The sequence below is a fragment of the Talaromyces marneffei genome, chromosome 4 (assembly GCF_009556855.1).
Source record: "Talaromyces marneffei chromosome 4, complete sequence".
NCBI classification, from domain to species: domain Eukaryota; kingdom Fungi; phylum Ascomycota; class Eurotiomycetes; order Eurotiales; family Trichocomaceae; genus Talaromyces; species Talaromyces marneffei.
The window spans coordinates 2,699,201-2,720,677 of NC_072351.1; the positions used below are offsets into that span (position 1 = coordinate 2,699,201).

Consider the following 21,477-nt stretch of genomic DNA (forward strand, 5'->3'; position numbering starts at 1 on the left):
GGGAGAGAACTGCAGCCAGATGTCGGCGACTCCGAGATCTGGATGACAAATTCTTTTTGTTCATGTAACCTTTGGGGTTCATCCAATCTCTGAATCTCTTAAGAGGTCCCAATATAGAAGATAGCTCGCAGAAATTTCATTCCTGTTTGTCAACGATGAGAGACCATTATGAAATGGAACATTAGGAGGGAACTGCAGTCGAATCTCGGCGACTCCGATATCTGAATAATAAATCCTTTTTATTAATATAAACCTTGGGGCTCATCCAATCTCTGAATCTATTAAGGTGTCCCAATATGGAAGATACTCGTGGAAACTTCATTCCTGTTTATTAACCATAAGTAGCCATTACGAAGGGGAACATTAGGAGAGAACTGCAGTTGAATATCAGCGACTCCGATATCTAGATGACAAATTCTTTTTATTCATATAAACCTTGGGATTCATCAATATCTGAATCTCTTAAGAGGTCCCAGTATAGAAGATAGCTCGCAGAAACCCCATCCCCAGTTGTTAACCATGAGAGACTATTATCAAAGGGAACATTGGGAGAGGACTACAGTCAGATGTCGGTGACTCCGATATCTAGATAATAACTTCTTTTTATTAATATAAATCTTGGAGTTCGTCCAATCTCTGAATCTCTTAAGAGGCCTCAATATGGCCGATGACTCGCGGGAACTTCATCCTTGTTTGCCAACCACGAGAGACATAAACACCGACATACATATGTGACGTTTTAATATTATTCAAACCCCGAGGTGAAGCTAAAGAAAGGAAGTGGGCCCTTTTTTTGCCCCGATATAAGTCAAATTTGGTCACCGACATATCCTCGAGAGCACGAGGAGTTGTTATTGTACCAACATCGGAAGAAAGTGAAATTGTGCCAATCACGTACATATCTAGTTTTATTTGAAAATATGACACTTGCATTCTTTCTGCAAAGACAAGAGATCCCAGTGATGATAGGAATTAATTCTGAGAAGGACGGAGCCGCACTGAATCTGTTTTTATAACGATGATCGCTATCGGATCAACAGGAACTGACCGATCCTTGCCAACTGTAGGGGCCAATTAATAGCTTCCCGAACACGAACGGATGACCAGGGGTTCATCTTTAATTCATCAAAAGTGTCAGTATCCATATCTTTTTGGCGAACCATGGGTACAATGGGGGCCAATTGCGGGTAGTCATCTTGCCTAAAATGGCATGTGGAATGCTTAATAGATTATCTTGATGCAACGTTGTAGATCCAAGATCATCCAATAATGCGTTGAGAACTTTATTTTATAGCTTATATGGTCTTCCGGTGTCATTTCAAGACCCTGATCAACTGAGCCGCAGATCATGTCTCAGACTTCGGGCTTCATTAGAATACGAGAGCTTCTAGATTATGCAGTTTATTCAAAATTATCCAAAACGAAATTTGGGTGACATCCCGGAGATCACCGTGAAACATTTGAACGCTCTTGTTTACCAATTGCCGTCCTGTTGCCGTAGGAAGGTGGTGTATATAAGGCGCTGCCACTTCCACATTTCGGATACTGTTCTTCATCTTCACTCAGACATACTCATCAATCAAGAAGTTTGTCACAATGAAGACCTCAATATACACCGGTCTTGCTGTTGCGGCTCTCGCGGCGCCAGCCTTAGCCTACAGCATCCCCGAGAATGTACAAGTTTTCTACAACAAAGTCAAAAACGGAGGTTCATGCACAGGCAGCGACCTACTCAAAGGTGGTTTCTATGCCGTGGAAGGCGGATCCAAGAACTTTGGGTACTGCCAAAAGTACTTCACCAACAAAGGCTTGTACCTAAAGGGTCCCAGCACCCAACTTGCCGACATGGATATTGACTGTGATGGCAATCAACACGGCGTCGACTCCCGTTGTCATTTATCTGGCGATACACAGCCAAATACTGCCTTCAAGGACCAACTCCCGAAGTACGGCATTTCAGATCTTAGGGCGGATATCCACCCATATGTCGTTTTGGGTAACTACGGCAGTTACAGTCCGACATTCCATCCCGAAGACCACAATATCAAACCGCTTAGTGTAGTGGCAGTTGTTTGCAACAACAAACTGATTTATGGCATCTGGGGAGATACCAATGGTGATGATGGTCCACCATTGATTGGAGAAAGTTCGCTCGCTGTGGGTACGGCCTGTTTCGGGCAGAGTATGAATGGAAACAACGGCCATGACGCCACTGATGTATTGTACATCGCTTTCGCTGGGGACCACGCTGTTCCTGGCTCTTCGGCAAACTGGAAGGCGTCGTCGTACGCGGAGTTCGCGGCTAGTATCAAAGAGTTGGGTGATACGCTGGTAGCTTCGTTGTAACCTGCGCGCATTTTCATGGTGTCTAATGGTTGAAGGAGGCAGTCCGTCAGTAGGAGGTGGATCTTGGAGAGACAAGTCGAATTCGAAATATTTGTTCAGCTAAATAGAAAATATGATAAAAAAAAAAGTGTGCATTTGAGAAATGGGGAGTGCTTTTAATTCGTAGCGAGCCCTAAACTAGCGATTTTAACCTAAAACGGTAACGGTGCCAAAGGCGAAACGGCGCTCGGCCGCCGAATCCCCTCATGACCAATCCGGAAGGAGGAGGTGTGTCGGCTGGGAAAGGCCGAGTCCGAAACACCAACAACCTCATTCAATCGTTCTGCCATACCACGAATGCCTACGCCATACGTACACGGGCAGTGAATGCGATTATTGCGGAGACATCGATGTCACCCAAAGATACGACTGTTTTGCCAGACCGGTATGCCAGGGCGCAACACGATCATAGTATGGTAATGTAAATGTCTTCGACTCCTGAAGCCAAACATATTGATTTGCCAGTGACCACTCCCAGCATGTCGCTTCCACATAACAGCAGGAAGCGCCCCAACAATAGCGCGGAAGAGCAATCGTCAAGAGCCTGCGATCAGTGCAGAAGCCGCAAGGTTAAGTGTGATCGTCAGCAGCCTGAATGCTCCAACTGCCGCAGGGCCGGAGTGACGTGCGACTTCTCTGATATGCTTAGGCGTGTTAACTATGCTAAGCGACTGTGAGTGAAGACGCCACCCATGCATAATCAAGGCGGACCGGCTAAGTGTGTGTTCCTACAGTCATGACGAGTTCTCGAGTGTTTCAGCTCGTATGGATAAGCTTGAAGCGACTATGGCCAAGCTTCCAGAGCAAATTGCTCAGAGCTTGTCATCGTCTTCCCCAACATCAAATGCTTCCTCATTGACTGGACCCGCAGGCCCACGAAGTCTGTTGAAAAAAGCTCAAGCCATGATCCTGAATCCAAGAAATGCAGAAAATAAATATGAAGAAGCTTCCGAGAAATGGCAGCCGCATTTTGAACGGATTCAGATCGCCCAAGGTGGTGAGCGAATTGTGGGTTATCCAGCAGCACTCACCCTCTTCGTTTCAGTCAAAAGACACCTGCTGAGGGCACTGACATCAACTACCCGTGACCCTTCTCAAGATACAAACAGCAACCACTACTTGTCAAGACTGATGCGCACCAAGCCCTTCCTACAACCGGAATTTCAGAAACATTCGCAAGTCTTCCCGTTCAATGGGATCTGTAATGATCCATCTATCAAGTCTGATGGCCGGGCCCTCAGCACGCCACCACGCACCTTATTGGTGCCAGCCCTCGAGTATTTTTTCGAGCATGTCAATTCGTACATCCCTATCTTTGAAGAAGCCTATCTTCGCGAGATGGTCGACGAACACTATGCAGATATTAATAAGGACCAGAGCGCTGCGAGACCTCTGATACTAAATTGTATCATCCTTCTCAGTTTGAATAACTCGGCGAGAAGGAATGGAATAACCGATGCTCACATGGGCACAATGGGCGAAGACCTCATCCCGACTTTTCGAAGAAATTGCGATAGGGCACTTGCCAACCTTTTTGAGTTCACCCGCCCTGCTCAAGGAAATGTTCAAGCACTCATGACGCTGGCAAGTAATTCATATCTACAGAATTAAATAAAAAGCCATCTAATCATGTTCTAGGCATTAGTTGCACGCGAATCCTACGGATCTATGGCCTTTGAAAAAGTCTGTCAGGTAGCAAGCCAGCTCGTCCGTTCTACAGGCCTTAATTTGGCGAGAAGACCCCCGCCAGCATCCTGGGAAAAGATGAATCAGCCAGAAAAGCTTTTTTGGGCAATGTATATGTTGGATAAACAACGAGTTTTCTTTAATGGACACCCGTGCGATCTTTACCTATTTGATTCCGATTTACAGCTTGCAAGCTGCCGTGACGACGCGACATACTCGGAGCGATTGAACGCGGCGACGGTACACCTGACGGCTATCTGGGAAGAAATATTCATCGCTTTATATTCCTGTCGTGGTTCCCGATCGAGCAACGCCCATCGTAGTCGTCAGGCTGAAATGCTCCGAAACCTGGTCAATGAATGGGGCTTGCAGCACCACACCGTCATCAATCAACTATCTTCACTTGAAGTACCACCGGGAAGTGATCCACTACAAATTGAACTGAAATATACCTATCACGCAACGCAGATTCTGATTAATCGATGCGACTCAAGTGAGGAAAGCCAACAGCAAATCTTGTTTCATGCGCGTAGCGCCCTGAAAATTATCCATCTGCTCGCAAGCGCACAGCCATTGACTGTGAGCCACCTCGTAGCGTTGGAGCGCATTTTCCGCAACTATCCAGCCGTTGCATTTACTGATCTTCTTGCTGTTTGCCTGACTAACGGCGTAGTGGGCAGAGAAGAAGATTTACAATTGCTCCGAACTGCTCGTAGCGCTTATCAACTCATTCACGAGCCCAATATGTACTTCGGTAACGTGGAGAAGCCCTACATAGGCTTTAACTGGTGCATCGGCTTGCTGGATTTGGTAGAGAGCGCAGAACGTGGAAGCAACAGGACACATACGAGTGTTTCTTCATACCAACCGATCACCCATATACAAAAGCTTGATAACTCCAAGAACTCTTTTCAGATGAATGTGGCTTCTCAAGGAAATGTTGTCCCCAATCATCAGGTACCTCCTGCAAATAGTGTCCTTACTGGTTTGCCAAACGACGTGTCAGTAGTTCCTACAACTGGCTCGCTTGAAATGCCTTTCTTTGACTTTGATTTTTACCAGGGATTATTCCAGCAAGAATCATGGGATTTGTCTACGTCTCTTTAGCACAGTTGATGATTTCACGACTGTTTTCGGGGAATGAATTGATTATGGTTTAATGCCAGGTAGCCAGTCTATGGGTGGCATGCTGTATTAAAACTTGTCGAGGCCATGATACCAGCTCTATGTAACTATGTGTCTATAAAAAGACAACTCTTTATATCCACAATATACCCTGTTTATGTTCTGCTCCTCAGAGCTCACTTTTCCGACCATGCCCTAATCTGGGCTCCATATTTCCAAAACAGGACGGGAATCGGAATCATCGCAATACTAATGAACCCCAGAACGCTTGTCGCCCAAGCAACGCCTAATCGGTGGTACATGACCGGTCCGAACAAGGGGAATCCTGCACCAAACAAACTTCTTACAAACGTATTTGCCCCCAAGGCACTATTCGCCATTGTCATGTAGCAATCGATGATGTAGTTGAAGCATTGCAAGAAAATAATGTACAAGCCAGCACCGACGGGGATGCTGCCAATCACCATTCCGGACCAATGAATGTTGGGGTTTGATGTCCACTGCAAAGAAAAGGAATCAGTAAAGGTCTGCTTATACCTCGAAAATGAAGGGACAGTATGATATACGTACGGCAAAGATGAACAACCCAATCGGAATCAAACAGGCACCAAAAATGGCGATAGGAAGTCTATCTTCCGGGACTATGATTGGTTTTCTATCTGCATCAAATCGACGGTGTTTGGCTGAACGCTGAATAGAGAAGACGACAATAGCACAACCCAGAAGAACACCAATTACAATGCCCAAGAACGGTAGAGAGCTGACTCCCAACTCCCAATGTCTGACCTCTTCGAATGCGATGGGGTACGATACGAAGAACAGATACGTCAATCCGTAGACGAAACCCTGGTAAAGCGTGATGGCTTGTAGTATTGGTTGGGTACCGAGGAGAACTGAATGAGGCATAATGTTATTTATAAAAGTTTGTGATGGGAATGGAAGAAAACTTCCAGCATGGGTATACTCACCAAATCCTCTGACAAGGTACATTCTCATGACATCTTTGAACGACGAGACCTGGCCGTCGTACTGAGATCTCGCCTTCGGGTTTCCTTCCTTGCGTGCCTTTGCAGCCTTCTGACGTAGAAGCAACGGGGTGTATGTCTCTGGGAAAAAGAAGAGTATTGCGAACGTGCATACACCACCCATGATACAACTCAGCCATTGGTTCCATCTCCACTCGATAGTCTCTGTCATGAAATTACCCATGACAGGCGCCAGACTAGGTGACCAAAACAACGTGCCGATGGCACCGGTCACTGCGATTGCTCGTTGATGAGGATTCCAGATATCCACCAAACCTCCCCCAATTAAGGCGAGTGGGACTGCGCCGAAGGCTCCCTGAAAGAATCGACCAACGAGTATGGTAGCTATATTCTTGGCTACGGCTACTGGGATGCTAAAAACTGTGAAGAGTGCTATGCCAAGGAGTAAAGGTATTTTACGTCCATAGTGCTCGGATAGTGGCCCATAGAGAGGCGGACCGACTGTGTATCCCTGTCATACACACTATGAGTTTCGCGTTGGCCATGCTGTAAGTAGTTGTAGATGACTTACAATCAGGAACAGACTGACACCAAGTGTCACTACTGTAGTGCCAACATGGTACTCAACACCGATAACTTCAGCACCGCTGCTAAAGAGGCTACTCGCGACTGTCGTTACAAAACACGAAGAGACCCAAGCCACTGTGACCCATAGTTTATATTTGAAAGACCAGTTCTGGGGATTGCTTAGGTCGTCAGGGCCAGACCAAGTGATAAGGTCAGGATCTACTTGTGAGCTAGATTCTTCTGGTTGAGGTTCTTGTTTCTCGACGTCATCGTTGACTTTGTTGGTGGAAGCGGATGGAGATATCTGAGCGGAATGTGGCGACTGCTCATGCAGAGTGCTCCGCGTGTCTTGATCAGATAGTGAAGCAGGCGGTGATACGTCCATATTGCCCATCTTTGTTGTCCTTGCCAAACACGCAGAGCCGTCGCTCATCTAAGATCTTGGGATAAGGAGTCCTTCAGGCCTAGCTCAAGAAGAAGCGTGACTGCCAACTTCCACGATTAAAACAAGTGATTTCCATTTCTACGTATAAATTTCTCCACACGCGTTTACTTTTAGTCTATGAAGATGACAAATACCAGTATAGCACTCTCACTGAGTGGATTGAGGAAGGATAAGAGCGGCGACACCGAATACCGGTTCCGGTCATAGTATACAGCCGCTATCCAATCTATTAAAGGGCGTAAAGGGCGTCGGCACCCGAGCACAACCATCTATACCTAATAGACTTTCTATATAACCCCAGGTCTGTTCAATGTACGCTCACCTTAGATGCTTCTGGATTTCCTTTTCAGGTGTCATCGTCACGGCAAATTATTTTCTATGAGTATTGTGCAATGTGGACATTGTCTTTTTTGTTTCCTCGTGCTCACGGACCGATACACAATAGAAGCCCAATGCTAATCATGCCTCTATACTGCTGAATCCACCATATCTTCCGAGTCCTGTTTGGGTCTGAATCTTGTGTGGATCTGAAACTTTCAGGTTTCTTGAGCTCTATCACAGTAACACCTCAATCAGTAGCCAATGATTCCGCTGAAGCATTGATTGGCGACCTGGTCATTGGCGTGCAGACACTCGAAGCCCTTGACAAACAAGCACTGTGGAGGAATGACTTTCCTGATAAGTAAAGTACATTTATTTATCTTTGCCATTCTTGTTTCAAGTCAATATATTTGTATCTCTGTTGCATTATTGTATTATACAGCCTAAGATTTTCCATCAGGCTTCGCCTCGGCTGCTATCTCTGGATTTTAACGTAATCTTCTGCCTATTTACACATAATGATTTTGAACAACCTGCCCCCTTAGCCAGCTATTACCTTTATGGTACAGGTTGCTTCAGATCCTCCTTCACCTCGTCTTCGGCAACAACGTCATCCTCGCCCACATTCGTTGAAGTGATGGCCCAAACGGTGGGGATGACAATCAATAACGAACCGATACAAAGACCCCAGTCCATAGCAAACTGCGTCATGGCCGGTTTCTTCAAGGCATTAATCCTCCATGCCATGGCTCCTCCAGTAGACTGGAAGGTTTTATAAGCACCAACCAATATAGCAGTTCTAGCGGAAGAGTTGGACTGAGCACCAATCAACCAGTAGCAAAAGGACTGCCAAAGGGCATCGTATGCTCCGTAGAAAATATATAGCATAATGGGACCGGCTGAGAGACTTCCGTTCGTATAGTCGATGTCTTGCTTCAATCCTTGCGCTAGACGATGGGTAGACCAAACCTGAAACTTGTAACCACCTCCCCAGATAGCCATACCAGTCACGAAGAGCGTCACCCAGCCGGCCACAGCACGACCTCGACGAGTAAACCATGGCATGTCGAGCAAGCAGCCCATGATAAGACCACCTAGCATCTGGGCTATCCAGTAAAGTGAGCCATTCAAGGATCGAGTACGAATATTGAATGTCATGCCATTAACATCGTTTTGCTGATATGAATAGAACACGTTGGCGGAGAAGAACAGGGGCAACATGCAGATAACCCTCCAGTCAGAGATTGTGTGCAGTGCAAGCCGGGCTGTTTGTCGCCAGTTAAGCTTCTCGCTTGCAATTGTCCGTAACCCTCTCACTCGCACAGAAGATGGACTGCAAATCAAAAGGCCCAACACCCAACCGACTAGCATAATCACAAGCAGGGCGATGTAGGTTGCGTCAGATACGGTGCCGGTCTTCGAATGAAAGTTGAGGCCAAAACTAGCGAGAGAGCCAACACCGCCACCAAGGTTGAAGATAATCCAAAACACAGCGATGGCTCGGCCCTTTTGAGACTCTGGAACATAGGTCGTCATGATTGCACCCTGAGCCACCCAGAGAAATGCGGCGCCTACACCCAGGAGGGCGCCGGACGCAATGACAAATGCTCCATTCTTGGTGTCTTGAAATTGCATATGATCAGTCCTGTTTCATTGCTTTGCGTCGTTGAGAAAAGAACTTACGGTTGAAATTCAACAAGCTACCCGAATACAGGGCATATGTCCATCCGCCAAGTATAAGGGAAACACGAGGTCCGACTCGCTCGAAGATCGGTCCCACGATAAAAAGAGCAGTTCCGGCAGTGGCAGCCAATAGAGCGACTGTAGCATTGGCTGCGACTGTTGGGTCGACCTGACCAGATCCTCCTAGGCCGCCGAGGGCATTGTACATCTACAGCAATCGTCTAGATTAGTAAACGAGTCAATTTAATGAAAGCAAAAGGAAGAAAGCATCTTACCCCAGGGCAGCAGAAACAAATAAAGCTGATCAGGATTATCTGAAACCAAGAATTTGTATACACGCGTCGAATCATCGACGGAGATTTTTCGCCAGTGACTATCGACGACATGATGAAGACCGCCGTGCTGTAGTCAATCAGGGAAACAGATAGAATTGAACTCTGGGTGTTTGATGTGTGACAAAATATGATGTTTCATCCAGCCTGAACTGGTCGATGCAGGGCATATTATAGCTGCTCCATCATATCGCCAACCCCAGGTTCTTCACAGTGCAGCGACCACTCGGAGTAAAGAGAATTAGAGATAGGCCAATTGAAGCTATCTCCACGCGAAGAAATTGGGGAAAGTATAATCGAATCACGAGATAAGAAAGTTTCAGTGTCGTAAAAAGAGAGAAGAATTGGAAGCGCAGAAACGGGGGCATCGGCGTAGAGTGGGCCGGCTAAATGATGCTCGGTGTAAATAAACTCGCTCAGTGGCCGCTTGGTATCTTCTCGCCGGCTCGGCGACAACCCCGCAAAAAAAAGTCGGATAAGGGGTCGGCTATCACGGATTCGGCATGTTGAAGTTTTTGTTTTCTGTTTTGCAATTCAACTGTCTTCAAAGGAGCAGCTGACTTGGGATGTCCGGTGTAATTGTTCCATCGTTTGGCCCACTTCCATGGACTGGAGGCAACGTCTCGCCGAAGTGATACACCTGATAAAAATGTCGCAGATTCATGATGCAGACCTTCTGATATAACAGTGGTTCGACACTAATGTATTGAGACCCCGAGATAAGAAAAACTCATAGCTGTCAATAGTCGAAAGACAGGCCTCACAAAGATGGCACAGGATGTCCTGGATCTCTCGGGCTTACAGACCGAGGCAATCAATGAGCGCACCAACAGTATCGACAGGGTCTCGACCCTGCAGATGTGTACTATGATCAATGGCGAGGACAAAACAGTGGCGGACAGTGTTACGGCATGCGTGGAAGATATTGCGCGCGCGATCGACTTGTTAGTTCCTCGTGTACGTGCTGGTGGGCGAGTGATATACGTCGGGGCAGGAACTAGCGGCAGGTTGGTGTCCCCGATGCGCATGTTGGAATTGAGCCTGGAGTCTGACCGAAACATAATTTCTATAGGTTAGGAGTACTGGACAGTTCCGAGATTCTACCTACCTTTGCAGCGCCCCCAACACAATTCGTCGGCTTGATTGCCGGAGGAGATGCAGCAATCCGCAGGGCACAGGAAGGCGCAGAAGACAGTACAATATCAGGCAGAAATGATCTAGTCGCGATGGATCTGAATGGCGAACAAGACAGCATAATTGGAATCGCAGCTTCCGGTCGCACACCTTACGTCCTCGGCGCACTCGAGTATGCGAAAAGCTTAGGTTGCCTCACACTTGGAGTTGCATGCGTCTCACCGTCAGAGATGGGTCAATCTGGCAACGTTGATATAATGATGGCGCCTTTACCCGGCCCAGAAGTCGTCACTGGGAGTACAAGACTTAAGGCGGGAACTGCCACAAAACTAGTACTGAATATGCTGAGTACCGGTACTATGATTAAGGCGGGCAAAACATATGGGAATATGGTTAGAGATGACTTAGCAGGAGGTGCATTGGCGTGGAGATAAATGCTAACATCTATTCGCACCACAGATGGTTGACCTTATCGCATCAAATCAGAAACTTAAGCAAAGGTCGCGAAACATTCTCCGGAAAGTTAGCAAACGATGCTCATCTATGACCGATCAAGAATTGGACGATCTGCTCGCTCGTTGTGACAGTAGAGTAAAAGTTGCACTTGTGGTCGCGGAGAAAGGAATCTCGGTAGAAGAAAGCAGGGAGCAACTTGAAGCGGCTCAAGGTGTTCTCGCCAAGGTCATTGCAATCGAAAAGGCGGTCCAGGTCAAGAAACCCTTGGTAAATGGATTTAAGCATCATCGAACAGTTTTGTGTATTGATGGGGGAGGTTCAAAATGCGCCGCCGTAGTAGGAGATTCAAGTGGTAATATAGGGAGAGGCGTCTCTGGGCCTTGCAATTTGTGAGATATCACGCTCTATTTTCTGGGCTTGAGACATGTGCTGATAAAAACAGGACGGATGGAGATTTTGGGGCCTCGGTGGATGCAATAGTGACAGCCGTAAGCGAAGCAATGAACGATATTGGAAGAAAGATGAATCCTGCCAATGGCATCAATGGGCCAACAGAGTCACACCTGTCGGCTCGTACAGATCACGGCGAGCCATTTGATTCAATCTGGATTGCTAGTGCCGGAATGGACCGTCCAGGAATGAGAGAACGTGTGCAAGCAGCGGTGACACAGAGTCTGAATTTGAATAATTCGACTCAAATGCGGATAACCAACGACGTTGACCTGCTAGCTGCAGCTATGGCACGACATCCAGAAATCTCTTCCAGCTTGGTCGTTGTCGCTGGTACTGGCAGCATTGCCATTCGGTATGCTTACAACAACAACAATGATATAACGCCGAGGCGCGTCGCACGCGCTGGAGGATGGGGTCATCTTCTCGGCGATGAAGGTGCTGGATATGCAATAGGAAGACAAGCTATCCGGAAGACTTTGTTCTCACTGGACAATATCAAGCTTGCGCAGCGAAAATCCGGCCTCACTCCACTAGAACTGAAAATAGTAAACTTCTTCTCAAATTCCTCGCTTGGAGGGAAAGATGACGCTCAGAACATTGACCTACTGAGCAAGGTCCTGATGGCCAATGACGACAAATCGGCCAAATCTCGCATTGCAGGCATCACACAAACAATTCTGGATGCAGCTGGATCTGGAGATGCCGAGGCAGTGGAAATCATCGCTCAACAAGTATCGGGCTTTGTCGAGAATACTCTCAGCCATCTACTTGATCCTCCATCTCATGGATATGTGGAACCTTCACGATGTGGCCTCATTCTCTCCGGAGGGGTGATGCTTCACAGTGTTTATCAAACAATCTTTCAACTTGCCCTAGCCAAACGCAACATCCGGTTTAGCTATACGGAAGCTGTTCCCAACGCGGCGCTTGTGGGTGTTGAATATTTGCTAACATCGGATACTCTTGTACCTCCACAGAATGGGGTGTCTTGATATTGAATCTTGTGTTATAGCAAGCGAGTTTCACAAACTTACCTAGGTAATATAGATATAGAGAACTTTGCGGCACGAGCCGGCTGGCATAGGGAACCTGGAACCATATACTTTGTAGCATAAAGAACACCATATACTTGGTCTGGATAACTTCTCATCAAGGAGCCCATCTCTCCAAGCGTTGGCACCGTTGTCACTTCTATCCCACGCGAGATGGTGCTATAGGGTTATCACCATTAAACTGGATGGTGGACATAAGCCAGAAGTAGGGCTCTGAGAGGTTATCAGATAATCGGTAACTAAGCATCGGATACCGGCACATGCAAGAAAGCATTGAGGTACATAGTTATCTATGAAGTTACTGTTATCGCGGGGTGTTCTCGGGGTAAAAGGAAGACCCACCCAACATTGAGTATCATTTCCTCCAAAGCCTCCATCAGCAACCGGCCCTCTTCATTTTAGGTCTAGAGTAGTCAAGCTGTTTCTCATTGTTTATATTGATGAAATCGTTGCGGTTAAGTACTACTGGGTAGAACTAATTTAGCTAACGTACATTATATAATGCCGACTAAACCCTCTAGTTGGGAGTCCACTCAGAAAACATCCATGGTCAGATCGATGTCGTTCACGCATACTCAAAAGACAAATTAGGGGTTTTTTTTTTCTTTTGTTAGTAATAAGTACTTGATAGGCTGCGCAGCTCCAAGATGAAGGCTTTTACTGTCTTCACACTCCTTACGAGTGTGGCATGGGCTAAACATACTGTCAAAACCGGTCTGGACGTTTTGATCGAAAGCAATTATAAACAGCTAGCCGGCCGAAAAGTCATTGTACTTACCAATCCGACAGGCGTGACTCCGGACTTGGATCTTGGGGTTGATGTTATGTTCAGTTCTGGCGCAGTTGACCTCGTTGGCGTCATGGGTCCTGAGCATGGTTTCAGGGGTACGGCCCAAGCTGGGGGCTCAGAAGGGACTTTTATTGATCCGGAAACTGGTTTGACGGTTTATGTACGTTGAATTCCCCCTCAAATTATTTCAGGGTGCAATTTTGACGATTTCTTCTGCTGCAGGATGCGTACAATATTAATACAAGCACAATTGTTAGCTATATCAAGGAATCCGGAGCGGACACCGTGCTATTTGACATACAGGATGTTGGGGCTCGGTTCTATACATGTCAGTCCCTCTCACAGAAGTTCAAGAGTTTCACAATAACTAACGACGAGCAGATACTTGGGCCATGTATGACACAATGGTGGCCGCGGCAATTGCAAATGCTAGCTTTGTTGTCCTAGACCGCCCAAATCCTATCACGGGGTTAAACGCGTTTGGTCCAGTACTCAATGAGAGTTATGCATCTTATGTGGGACGGCGTCCTATTGCACAAGCTCACGGCATGACAACTGGAGAGTTGGCATCAATGTTTGTTGGAGAGAAATGGATTCAAGAAGCTGCAAATGGTTCAGAGTTAACACTAGAGGTCATTTCGATGAAAGGCTGGAAGAGGTCGATGGCCTGGAAGGATACTGGTCTTCCCTGGGTCATGCCAAGTCCAAGTGAGTCAAACACACTCTCTATCAAAAAATGTGCTCTATTATGGAGTATACGCGTTAACTTGGAATACCATAGACATGCCGACTCCAGACACGGCTCTGATATACCCCGGTGCCTGCATGTTTGAAGGGACCAGCATCTCCGAGGGGCGTGGAACCACTCGACCTTTCGAGGTACCATGACTTGTTTCTGAAATTGAAAACGCAGAAATATCAGTAGCTAACTGACTGCAGTTACTCGGGGGCTCGTTCACAAATCAGTCCTGGGCTGACCAAATGCGAGCTCTCAACATCCCTCACACAAACTTCCGTTCTGCTTGTTTCAGCCCAACAACATCCAAGTTCCAGTCGAAAACAGTATGCGGACTTCAGAGTTATATCTTTCTCAATTCCATCTCCGACCATGAGGAATTCGATCCGGTCTTCCTAGGATTATCGTTGCTCTGGAGTGCGAAGCATCTATACACTATCGGCGGTAACGACACGGGCTTCGGTAACACAACGCAAAGCTTCCACTGGCTTTTCAATGGCCCTAAATACGATGTGGATGTGTTGACCGGTGGCTCTTTGGTTCGGGAAGGCATTGAATCTGGGCTTTCTCCGGACGAAATTCGCTCACAGTGGGAGACGGACTTGCAGGCTTTCAAGACGAAGCGAGCATCTTATCTTCTGTATTGATGACCGGGAACAGAGGTGCTGAGCATGGGATTGATCAAACTTGGGCCGTGCAGTCTAGGAAGCCTCCAATTTAGTACAAGACTAGTCGCGATATTAACAATGAAGCTCAAGTTGGAATTGACGTTTCCCATAGAAATTTGTCAAACCAAATAGGAAGGAGGCACACCTTCGGAGTGCGGAGATAACCCATTGGCTGCTTCTGCCTTTAGGCGGGTCTTATTTCTGGAGCCAATGAAATATTAACCGCGGCATCTTACCGGTAGTTATCGCGGCGTAGTCGGAGTAAGTATTCACCTTGACAAGATCGTACAACCTTGCCAGACCTCAATTGACTGTCATCATCTGTGCTTTGCGAGAGCGGACAAATGTCTACACCATCAAACTCTACTCGGCGAGCAGTGGAGAAGAATCGCATTCGGATCCCCTCGTGTGAGCCCTGTCGCTTATCCAAACTCGCCTGTGATCACAAGCGTCCAGCATGCTCCCGTTGCATCAATCGTGAGATCACTCAGCAGTGCGTCTACAGAAAGAACCCATTCAAAAGACATCGGCCGATTGTGGTCTCTGAGCAGCATCATGCGTAAATCCCGCCTTACCAGCAACCAAAACTAGCAATTTGAAGGCGAAGAAATGAAAGGCTAATCGCGAGTAGACTTCCAACAAGCGCGCCGAATGGCACGTCCCCTGAAAGACCAGTGGCCACTTTTCAAATGAAACCGTATCCAAACCCAGGTTACCAAGGATCATCATCTCTCAAGACGGTGTTGGATAATCTCGGCGACCATCTAGCCGTAAGGATCGACACCTCCCGACCTCATGTTAACGACCAACAGTCGTCACGAGACGCTGTACTGCGGGCAGACAGCTCCAAGATGGTTGAGGAGGGGGTGCAGTTACTAGAGACATTTCTTGATTACCTTGCTGACGATGCTTTTCGACAACTTTTCTCTGAAGCGAAAGGGAATGGGCTACAAACCCATTTGGGGACCTTTTTGCTCTTTCCCTTCTTCGAAAGCCTGGCGAACGAGATTGATATTATACGACAATCTGAAGATCGGCAGTCAAGCTTGTTTGCACTCTCCCAACGTCTCTTTGAAAAAGCAAATCAACCCGTTGAGATCCATAGCGCCATGACTCTTGAAGAATTCGCAGCCCAGTATACAGGACTGAATCTGCGATGGGAGACAGTCGGTTTGATCATTACTTTGGCAGGGTAGGTGCCTTGACGTTTTTTCAATTTTTTTTTTTTTTTTTGTTTCAAAAAAATGCTTACGAGACAAGCATTGCCTCGACTGAGATACGAGTTCCACATCCCGCCTGCAAAACAGAAGAGGAACGTCAACTGCTGAGGACAAACCTCGTTCATTTGACCAACAAGTGTGTCGGCTTCTGCGATTCTCTGGACACCTTGAATGATATCACCATGATATTCATATATGAAAGCTTTCTACTTGCGTCAATATTCTACGGTGATCAAAGTACAAGAACAAACGATCCTACACAACAGCTCAGCTCGGTTGACAAGTATCTTAGGTTTCAAGGCTTGGAGAAGACTTAATCATGCCTCTAGCGCACTCTTTGCAGATGGGCTTCATGAAACCGCCAAAGAAAAGGAGTACCTCCCTTTCTTCCTAACTCAACTACGCCAGCAAATCTTTGCTCGAATATATGGATCCGATATCAGTTTTGCTGTTTTTCTCGGTCGGCCTCCGCGGGTGAGCAAACGGTTCTGTTATACGAGTATGCCTCTCGACATTGAAGAGGATACATATAGTCTAGTAGGAGAGGCTTTGGACCAGGAATTAGCGCACCTAGACCGAAATGGTTGGAACGCACTCGGCCAGATCAGGAAAAGCGCTGTCATACGATGGACCATGATTACCTCTATGATCCGTGAAGATGCTTTAGAAACATTGCTTGGACGCAATCTCACTAATGTCCTACAGCGAATTGGGTATGTTTTCAACTCTTTACACTATACTTCGTATTAATATTTTACAAGTGAACTTCAGGCGAAGATTGATCATGCATGGAAAGACCTTCCCCCATTTCTGACCATTCCAACCCGAGATCTTTGGCTAAAAGGACGCTCTTGCCATGAGGTAGACACGTTGCATCAAATCCGTTTACTTTACCTCAATACCACGTTTTTGATCGAATGGGCAGGTTCGCGGCATGGTCTTCAAGATACCGGAGCATTGTTTGTCAATGCTAGCGAACTGCTTTCATGGGTTATCGAAGCTCTAGTCAGACGAGAACAGTTGTCCGAGATAGGATTGATTTCTCTAGCATGGAGGGTAAGTTGCAACGAAGTCCCAGTCTTTGATTCCAGATACTGAGCATTGATATGTTCCAGGTTGCTTCATGTGCTCTACCTGCCGCCGGTGCTATTGCCTGGTATCTCCTACAGCCATCATCCCGCGTGGGCTTCAATCTCGACTCATCATCAAGACGACGCAGCATAGAGAACCTCTCAGTGCTCATTGCTCATATGGGAGTTCTGCATGATCCTGGTGACGGCAATTATCAGCTTTTCTGTCATGCAAAAAGTGCTCTTCAATCTGCAATGGACACTATCCTCAGTCCGCCAGATCCTGGTCAGCCTGAAAATTCCCTGGAGATGTTATCCTCAGCTGCATTATCGCCAGACTGGATTTTCTCGGATTACTTAGGGCTTGGGGTTGATTCTTGGTGGGTTCTCTTTCATACCGGCGTACTTTACAGATGTTTACTAATGTCTTGATAGGATCGGTCTTCCGGATCGTGGGTCTTTTATGAGAATGGATGATAATATGCCGTATTGAGTGATTGATTTCAATGTTTATGGCAATTAGGCTTTCGAAGAAGTTTGCTTTAACGATGTTTTGAGGAATCATGCTACGAATCCCGTACTATACGAAATATTTGTATTCATTTACACTTCTCGTATATCTACACTGTGTGAAGAAATGTACATAAGATCCCATTCGATAATGGTCAACTCAACCATTACAACGAAGGGAATGTAACATTCAACCCCAAACTCTTCCCAACCCAATATCCAACAGCCTCTCTCACAATATTATTACTAGACCATGTCCTAGACGGATGCACCCGATTGCTAAAATGCAACCAAAGAGCATTATAGGTCCTGTCAATCACCAACGTCGTCCCCGTAAACCCGGTATGACTCGCCGTCTGTAAGCTCGCCATCGGCCCCGCAGTATAATACTGATCCAATTCAAATCCCAAGCCATGAGCATTACCCGGAAACCGGGCATTGAAGTTCGTGAAAATTAGATCGACAGCAGTTTGCGAAAGGATGCGTTGACCGCCATATGTGCCGTTGTTGAGGATCATTTGGCAGAATGCTGCTGTGTCGCGGGCAGTGGAGAATAGGCCTGCATGACCTGACACGCCGTCTAGGGACCATGCGTTTTCGTCGTGGACTGTGCCGCGTACTGGTTGTGGACGCTGTGGCTCTTCGGGTCCGAGGACTGCGATTTGGAACTCTTGTGTGGCTGTACGGTAGTAGTTGGGCGTCTGGGGGGTAAACCCTTCAATATTACCTCGGTTGAAGAAGGTAGATGTCATTCCGAGTGGCTTGGTGAAATCGTAAACGAGGGCATCCAAGGCCCGTCCCGTGACGGTCTGGATAACAAGGGCAAGAGACATAAAGTTCAGATCGGAGTAGAGATACGTGCTGCCGGGAGCATTGATAATCTTCTGCGTCAAGATTGCATTGATGCGCTCCTCATAGGTCGTATAAGAAGCAGAGAAAAGCGATGGTGACGGATCAGCATCGAAGCCGCTTGTATGCGTAAACAATTCCAGAATGGTAATGTTCTCCTTCCCGTTTGTCGCAAACTCCGGGATATAGGTTGCAACGGTGGTATTGAGAGCAATACGTCCGGCGTCAAGCTCCCGCAAAGCAGCTACGGTGGTAAACAACTTCGTGAGACTTGCCATGTCGTACACTGTATCAACAGTGGTAGCTTCTTGCAGATGGCGAGGTAACTCGGTGCCGTTGACATCGGCGTACAGATTTCTCTTTCCCACAGCAACCTCGCTAACGATGACGCTGTTGCGAGCCACCAGGGTAACGGATCCGGGCTCTATTGGACGGATCTGGTAGTGCGAGAACCTGCTATAGTTGGCAGCATGGGTGTATGCACTGATGTTTTGGACCATCTGGTGCAAAGGGGCTGACAACATGCCGACGGATTCTGGTGGGCCGTATACCAGTTTCCCATCGTTGTGTTTGGTTGGACTGGCAGAGGCAAAGCCAAGTGAGGCTATTGCCAATGCAATCTTGATCAAAGACATAGTAGTTCTCATATTGAAACGTGCGAGTGACTGCCTCCTCTAGTTTCAGAACTCAAGTCTGGGGTATACTTCTATAGATTCTTTGGATCATACCCCAATATATATCTCCATAGGACAACTGCGTTCAACGGTTCAAGATCACCATGGTGTTCGGAGTCTATTTGATGGTCGTACAATGCTTTCCCCACCTATTGCCGTCTTGTTGTTTCGGCGAAATGACCCAGTTTACTCCGAGAAGGATAAGAGATACCCGTAGCAACTAAGTAGACAAAGTGCGGAGCGTAGTACTCCTCCGACGGCTGTAACCGCCATTGCTTGAAGCTTATCGTTCATGTTTGTTATTCAAATGTAACTCTGTCAATATTAAGTTAGTAGATAGCGTACACGGACCTGCGCATTTTTTGTACGGCAGATAGGCTCAAACGGAACCGAGTGTTTTACATAGTACTATGGAAGTCATCAAGGGTCAGCGTGTTTTACTCCGATTGGCCGCGACTTACGCTGTTACGGCTGTACCTTACAAGGACGTACCACGAAATATGTATCCACTACGGCCCGTGTATTTGGGGTGCGGACACTTATTTCATCCCACTGTAGATAGGCGTTAGCAACATGATTTGATTTGGTTTTTGGAGTCTCTAATGTTAGTTAGTTAGTTCCTACGTAGTTAGTTAGTATTGATATATGTACCTGCTGTGGTGACCTACGTCCAAGGGCTGGCTGTAGGCACGAGTAAGAAAGGATGGTAGAAGTAAATACACAAATCCCAAGTTAGAAATTAAGATCCCTAATTTATAAGAATCCAATTCCGACTCCCATACCATGCTGCAAATGATGCCTCGGGGATATGCTATTATAGTGTTTGATTAAATAATTCTCTCATCTCCTGGGAACTTATGTCTATGCCATTAGATACTTTTATACTGGATCCGTAGTTCATAGGATTCACATGCATAGGATATTGTAGCAAAATTCCTTGCGATTCCTACGTACATGGTGTAGAATTATAAAATTAAATAACTAGCAAATAGCGAACCATTCCTTCCTTTCTCTTGCTCCCATCATGCCTATTATCATGTCATTCACGCAGGGGCTGTTCATAACAATCAATATATTGACATGGAATACAAGGGATTACAAAATAGGGTTGGATTTACCATGGGGTGGCTGCATGTTAGGGCACAACCCCGTATAAATGGGGATACTTGCCGCGTTGATCTATATTATGATTTACCACTACCTTCAATTAGTCTTCAACTTCTTCGACAATAACATGATCTAAGTGCCTGGCAGTTCCGGTCCTTGCGTTGCTCAATAGATAGGTCACCTAAGGCGGGTACTAAAGATTAATGAGGTTGCCTGATTCTGCTTAATTTATATCATACAACGATATAGACACGCTTCGTCATTGTTTTGAGAACCTATATATAGACATTCATATGCTCCAGGTTGATAGACATCAATCAACAGACAACCACAACACTTATCTGAGTCCAAAGAGCCTTAAAAGACCAATCTAAAACTTCAAATTTGAAAATCCAGTTCATAATAAACGAAAAAAAAAAAATGTCTATCACTGTTTGTGACAAGGTCGAAACCTACCAAGCAGCTCTCATGAGCCTCTTCTCCGGAAAACCCGAAGATACAGAAGCAGATTTGTCAAAGCTCCTCCATCCATCTTTCACTCACCGCGACGACACCACAACCCGCGACTTCGCCGGCTTCGTTGCACATATTAGCCACATTCGTCAAGTTCTGAGCCCTGGAAGCGTTGAGTTGACTGTTACCCAATTTCTGCGTGATGGGAACCAGTTGGCTGAGAGACACACTTCTACGATGAAGATGCCTGATGGAACTGTTCGCAAGGCGGAGACTTTCCAATTTGGAGAGCTTGCGGAAGATGGACGCATTGCTTCGATTGTCGAGGCTGTTAAATCGAGCTAAGCCATTGGTTAGGCCGAACCACTTTCGATTATGCGGTGGAAACTGTGCTTGTATCGTGGGCTGCTAGGTACTGGTTGACGGATTTGAGGGGAGGATGGCCGGATTCACGCTTCACTCAGACTGAAATCAAGAACAATTATAGAGAGGGATAAAATCAATCTTGTTTGGGATCTTATCCCTTGCAGCATGACCAACATTTCAAAGTAAGAAAACAATAAGCAAGCGCCTCTGGGCCTGGATTTTTCAGCATAACTTAAGTAAGAATTGAAACCTCGTGATACACTAAAAGCAATATACCAAAAATAGGACTTATGTAAGCTCCAACTCTATAACTAACTATATGAAGTCTACGCAGTCACAAAGGTGAAGCACGATATCTTGTATGTGTCGTGGAGCTAATTGTGACCTTGAATCAATACGTAGTTCGAGC

General features: G+C 46.5%; 9 protein-coding genes across 9 annotated transcripts; 6 read left to right on the forward strand and 3 right to left on the reverse strand.

Annotated features, from left to right (window-relative positions):
• Nucleotides 1-1,596: 1,596 nt before the first annotated feature.
• EYB26_006013 (uncharacterized protein) lies at nucleotides 1,597-2,346 on the forward strand (the record flags this gene model as incomplete). The annotated part of the gene is made up of 1 exon (XM_054265290.1): nucleotides 1,597-2,346. The coding sequence occupies one exon, from the start codon at nucleotides 1,597-1,599 to the stop codon at nucleotides 2,344-2,346; it is 750 nt and encodes a 249-aa protein (XP_054121265.1).
• A 464-nt stretch (nucleotides 2,347-2,810) lies between these two features.
• Nucleotides 2,811-5,178, forward strand: EYB26_006014 (uncharacterized protein; the record flags this gene model as incomplete). The annotated part of the gene is made up of 3 exons (XM_054265291.1): nucleotides 2,811-3,058; nucleotides 3,120-3,969; nucleotides 4,024-5,178. 3 exons carry the CDS (start codon nucleotides 2,811-2,813, stop codon nucleotides 5,176-5,178), a joined length of 2,253 nt encoding a protein of 750 aa, XP_054121266.1.
• Nucleotides 5,179-5,372: 194 nt separating this feature from the next.
• Nucleotides 5,373-7,143, reverse strand: EYB26_006015 (uncharacterized protein; the record flags this gene model as incomplete). The annotated part of the gene is made up of 4 exons (XM_054265292.1): nucleotides 5,373-5,696; nucleotides 5,767-6,089; nucleotides 6,165-6,693; nucleotides 6,754-7,143. 4 exons carry the CDS (start codon nucleotides 7,141-7,143, stop codon nucleotides 5,373-5,375), a joined length of 1,566 nt encoding a protein of 521 aa, XP_054121267.1.
• Nucleotides 7,144-8,073: 930 nt separating this feature from the next.
• EYB26_006016 (uncharacterized protein) lies at nucleotides 8,074-9,584 on the reverse strand (the record flags this gene model as incomplete). The annotated part of the gene is made up of 3 exons (XM_054265293.1): nucleotides 8,074-9,137; nucleotides 9,199-9,406; nucleotides 9,474-9,584. The coding sequence occupies 3 exons, from the start codon at nucleotides 9,582-9,584 to the stop codon at nucleotides 8,074-8,076; spliced, it is 1,383 nt and encodes a 460-aa protein (XP_054121268.1).
• Nucleotides 9,585-10,298: 714 nt separating this feature from the next.
• Nucleotides 10,299-12,565, forward strand: EYB26_006017 (uncharacterized protein; the record flags this gene model as incomplete). The annotated part of the gene is made up of 4 exons (XM_054265294.1): nucleotides 10,299-10,537; nucleotides 10,603-11,056; nucleotides 11,124-11,509; nucleotides 11,563-12,565. 4 exons carry the CDS (start codon nucleotides 10,299-10,301, stop codon nucleotides 12,563-12,565), a joined length of 2,082 nt encoding a protein of 693 aa, XP_054121269.1.
• A 707-nt stretch (nucleotides 12,566-13,272) lies between these two features.
• On the forward strand, nucleotides 13,273-14,798 carry EYB26_006018 (uncharacterized protein; the record flags this gene model as incomplete). Its single annotated transcript, XM_054265295.1, has 5 exons — nucleotides 13,273-13,575; nucleotides 13,638-13,743; nucleotides 13,797-14,123; nucleotides 14,197-14,294; nucleotides 14,355-14,798. 5 exons carry the CDS (start codon nucleotides 13,273-13,275, stop codon nucleotides 14,796-14,798), a joined length of 1,278 nt encoding a protein of 425 aa, XP_054121270.1.
• A 365-nt stretch (nucleotides 14,799-15,163) lies between these two features.
• On the forward strand, nucleotides 15,164-17,602 carry EYB26_006019 (uncharacterized protein; the record flags this gene model as incomplete). The annotated part of the gene is made up of 7 exons (XM_054265296.1): nucleotides 15,164-15,378; nucleotides 15,451-16,011; nucleotides 16,080-16,276; nucleotides 16,332-16,752; nucleotides 16,801-17,095; nucleotides 17,155-17,489; nucleotides 17,545-17,602. 7 exons carry the CDS (start codon nucleotides 15,164-15,166, stop codon nucleotides 17,600-17,602), a joined length of 2,082 nt encoding a protein of 693 aa, XP_054121271.1.
• Nucleotides 17,603-17,786: 184 nt separating this feature from the next.
• EYB26_006020 (uncharacterized protein) lies at nucleotides 17,787-19,115 on the reverse strand (the record flags this gene model as incomplete). Its single annotated transcript, XM_054265297.1, has 1 exon — nucleotides 17,787-18,452. The coding sequence occupies one exon, from the start codon at nucleotides 18,450-18,452 to the stop codon at nucleotides 17,787-17,789; it is 666 nt and encodes a 221-aa protein (XP_054121272.1).
• Nucleotides 19,116-20,669: 1,554 nt separating this feature from the next.
• EYB26_006021 (uncharacterized protein) lies at nucleotides 20,670-21,047 on the forward strand (the record flags this gene model as incomplete). The annotated part of the gene is made up of 1 exon (XM_054265298.1): nucleotides 20,670-21,047. One exon carries the CDS (start codon nucleotides 20,670-20,672, stop codon nucleotides 21,045-21,047), a length of 378 nt encoding a protein of 125 aa, XP_054121273.1.
• Nucleotides 21,048-21,477: the final 430 nt, after the last annotated feature.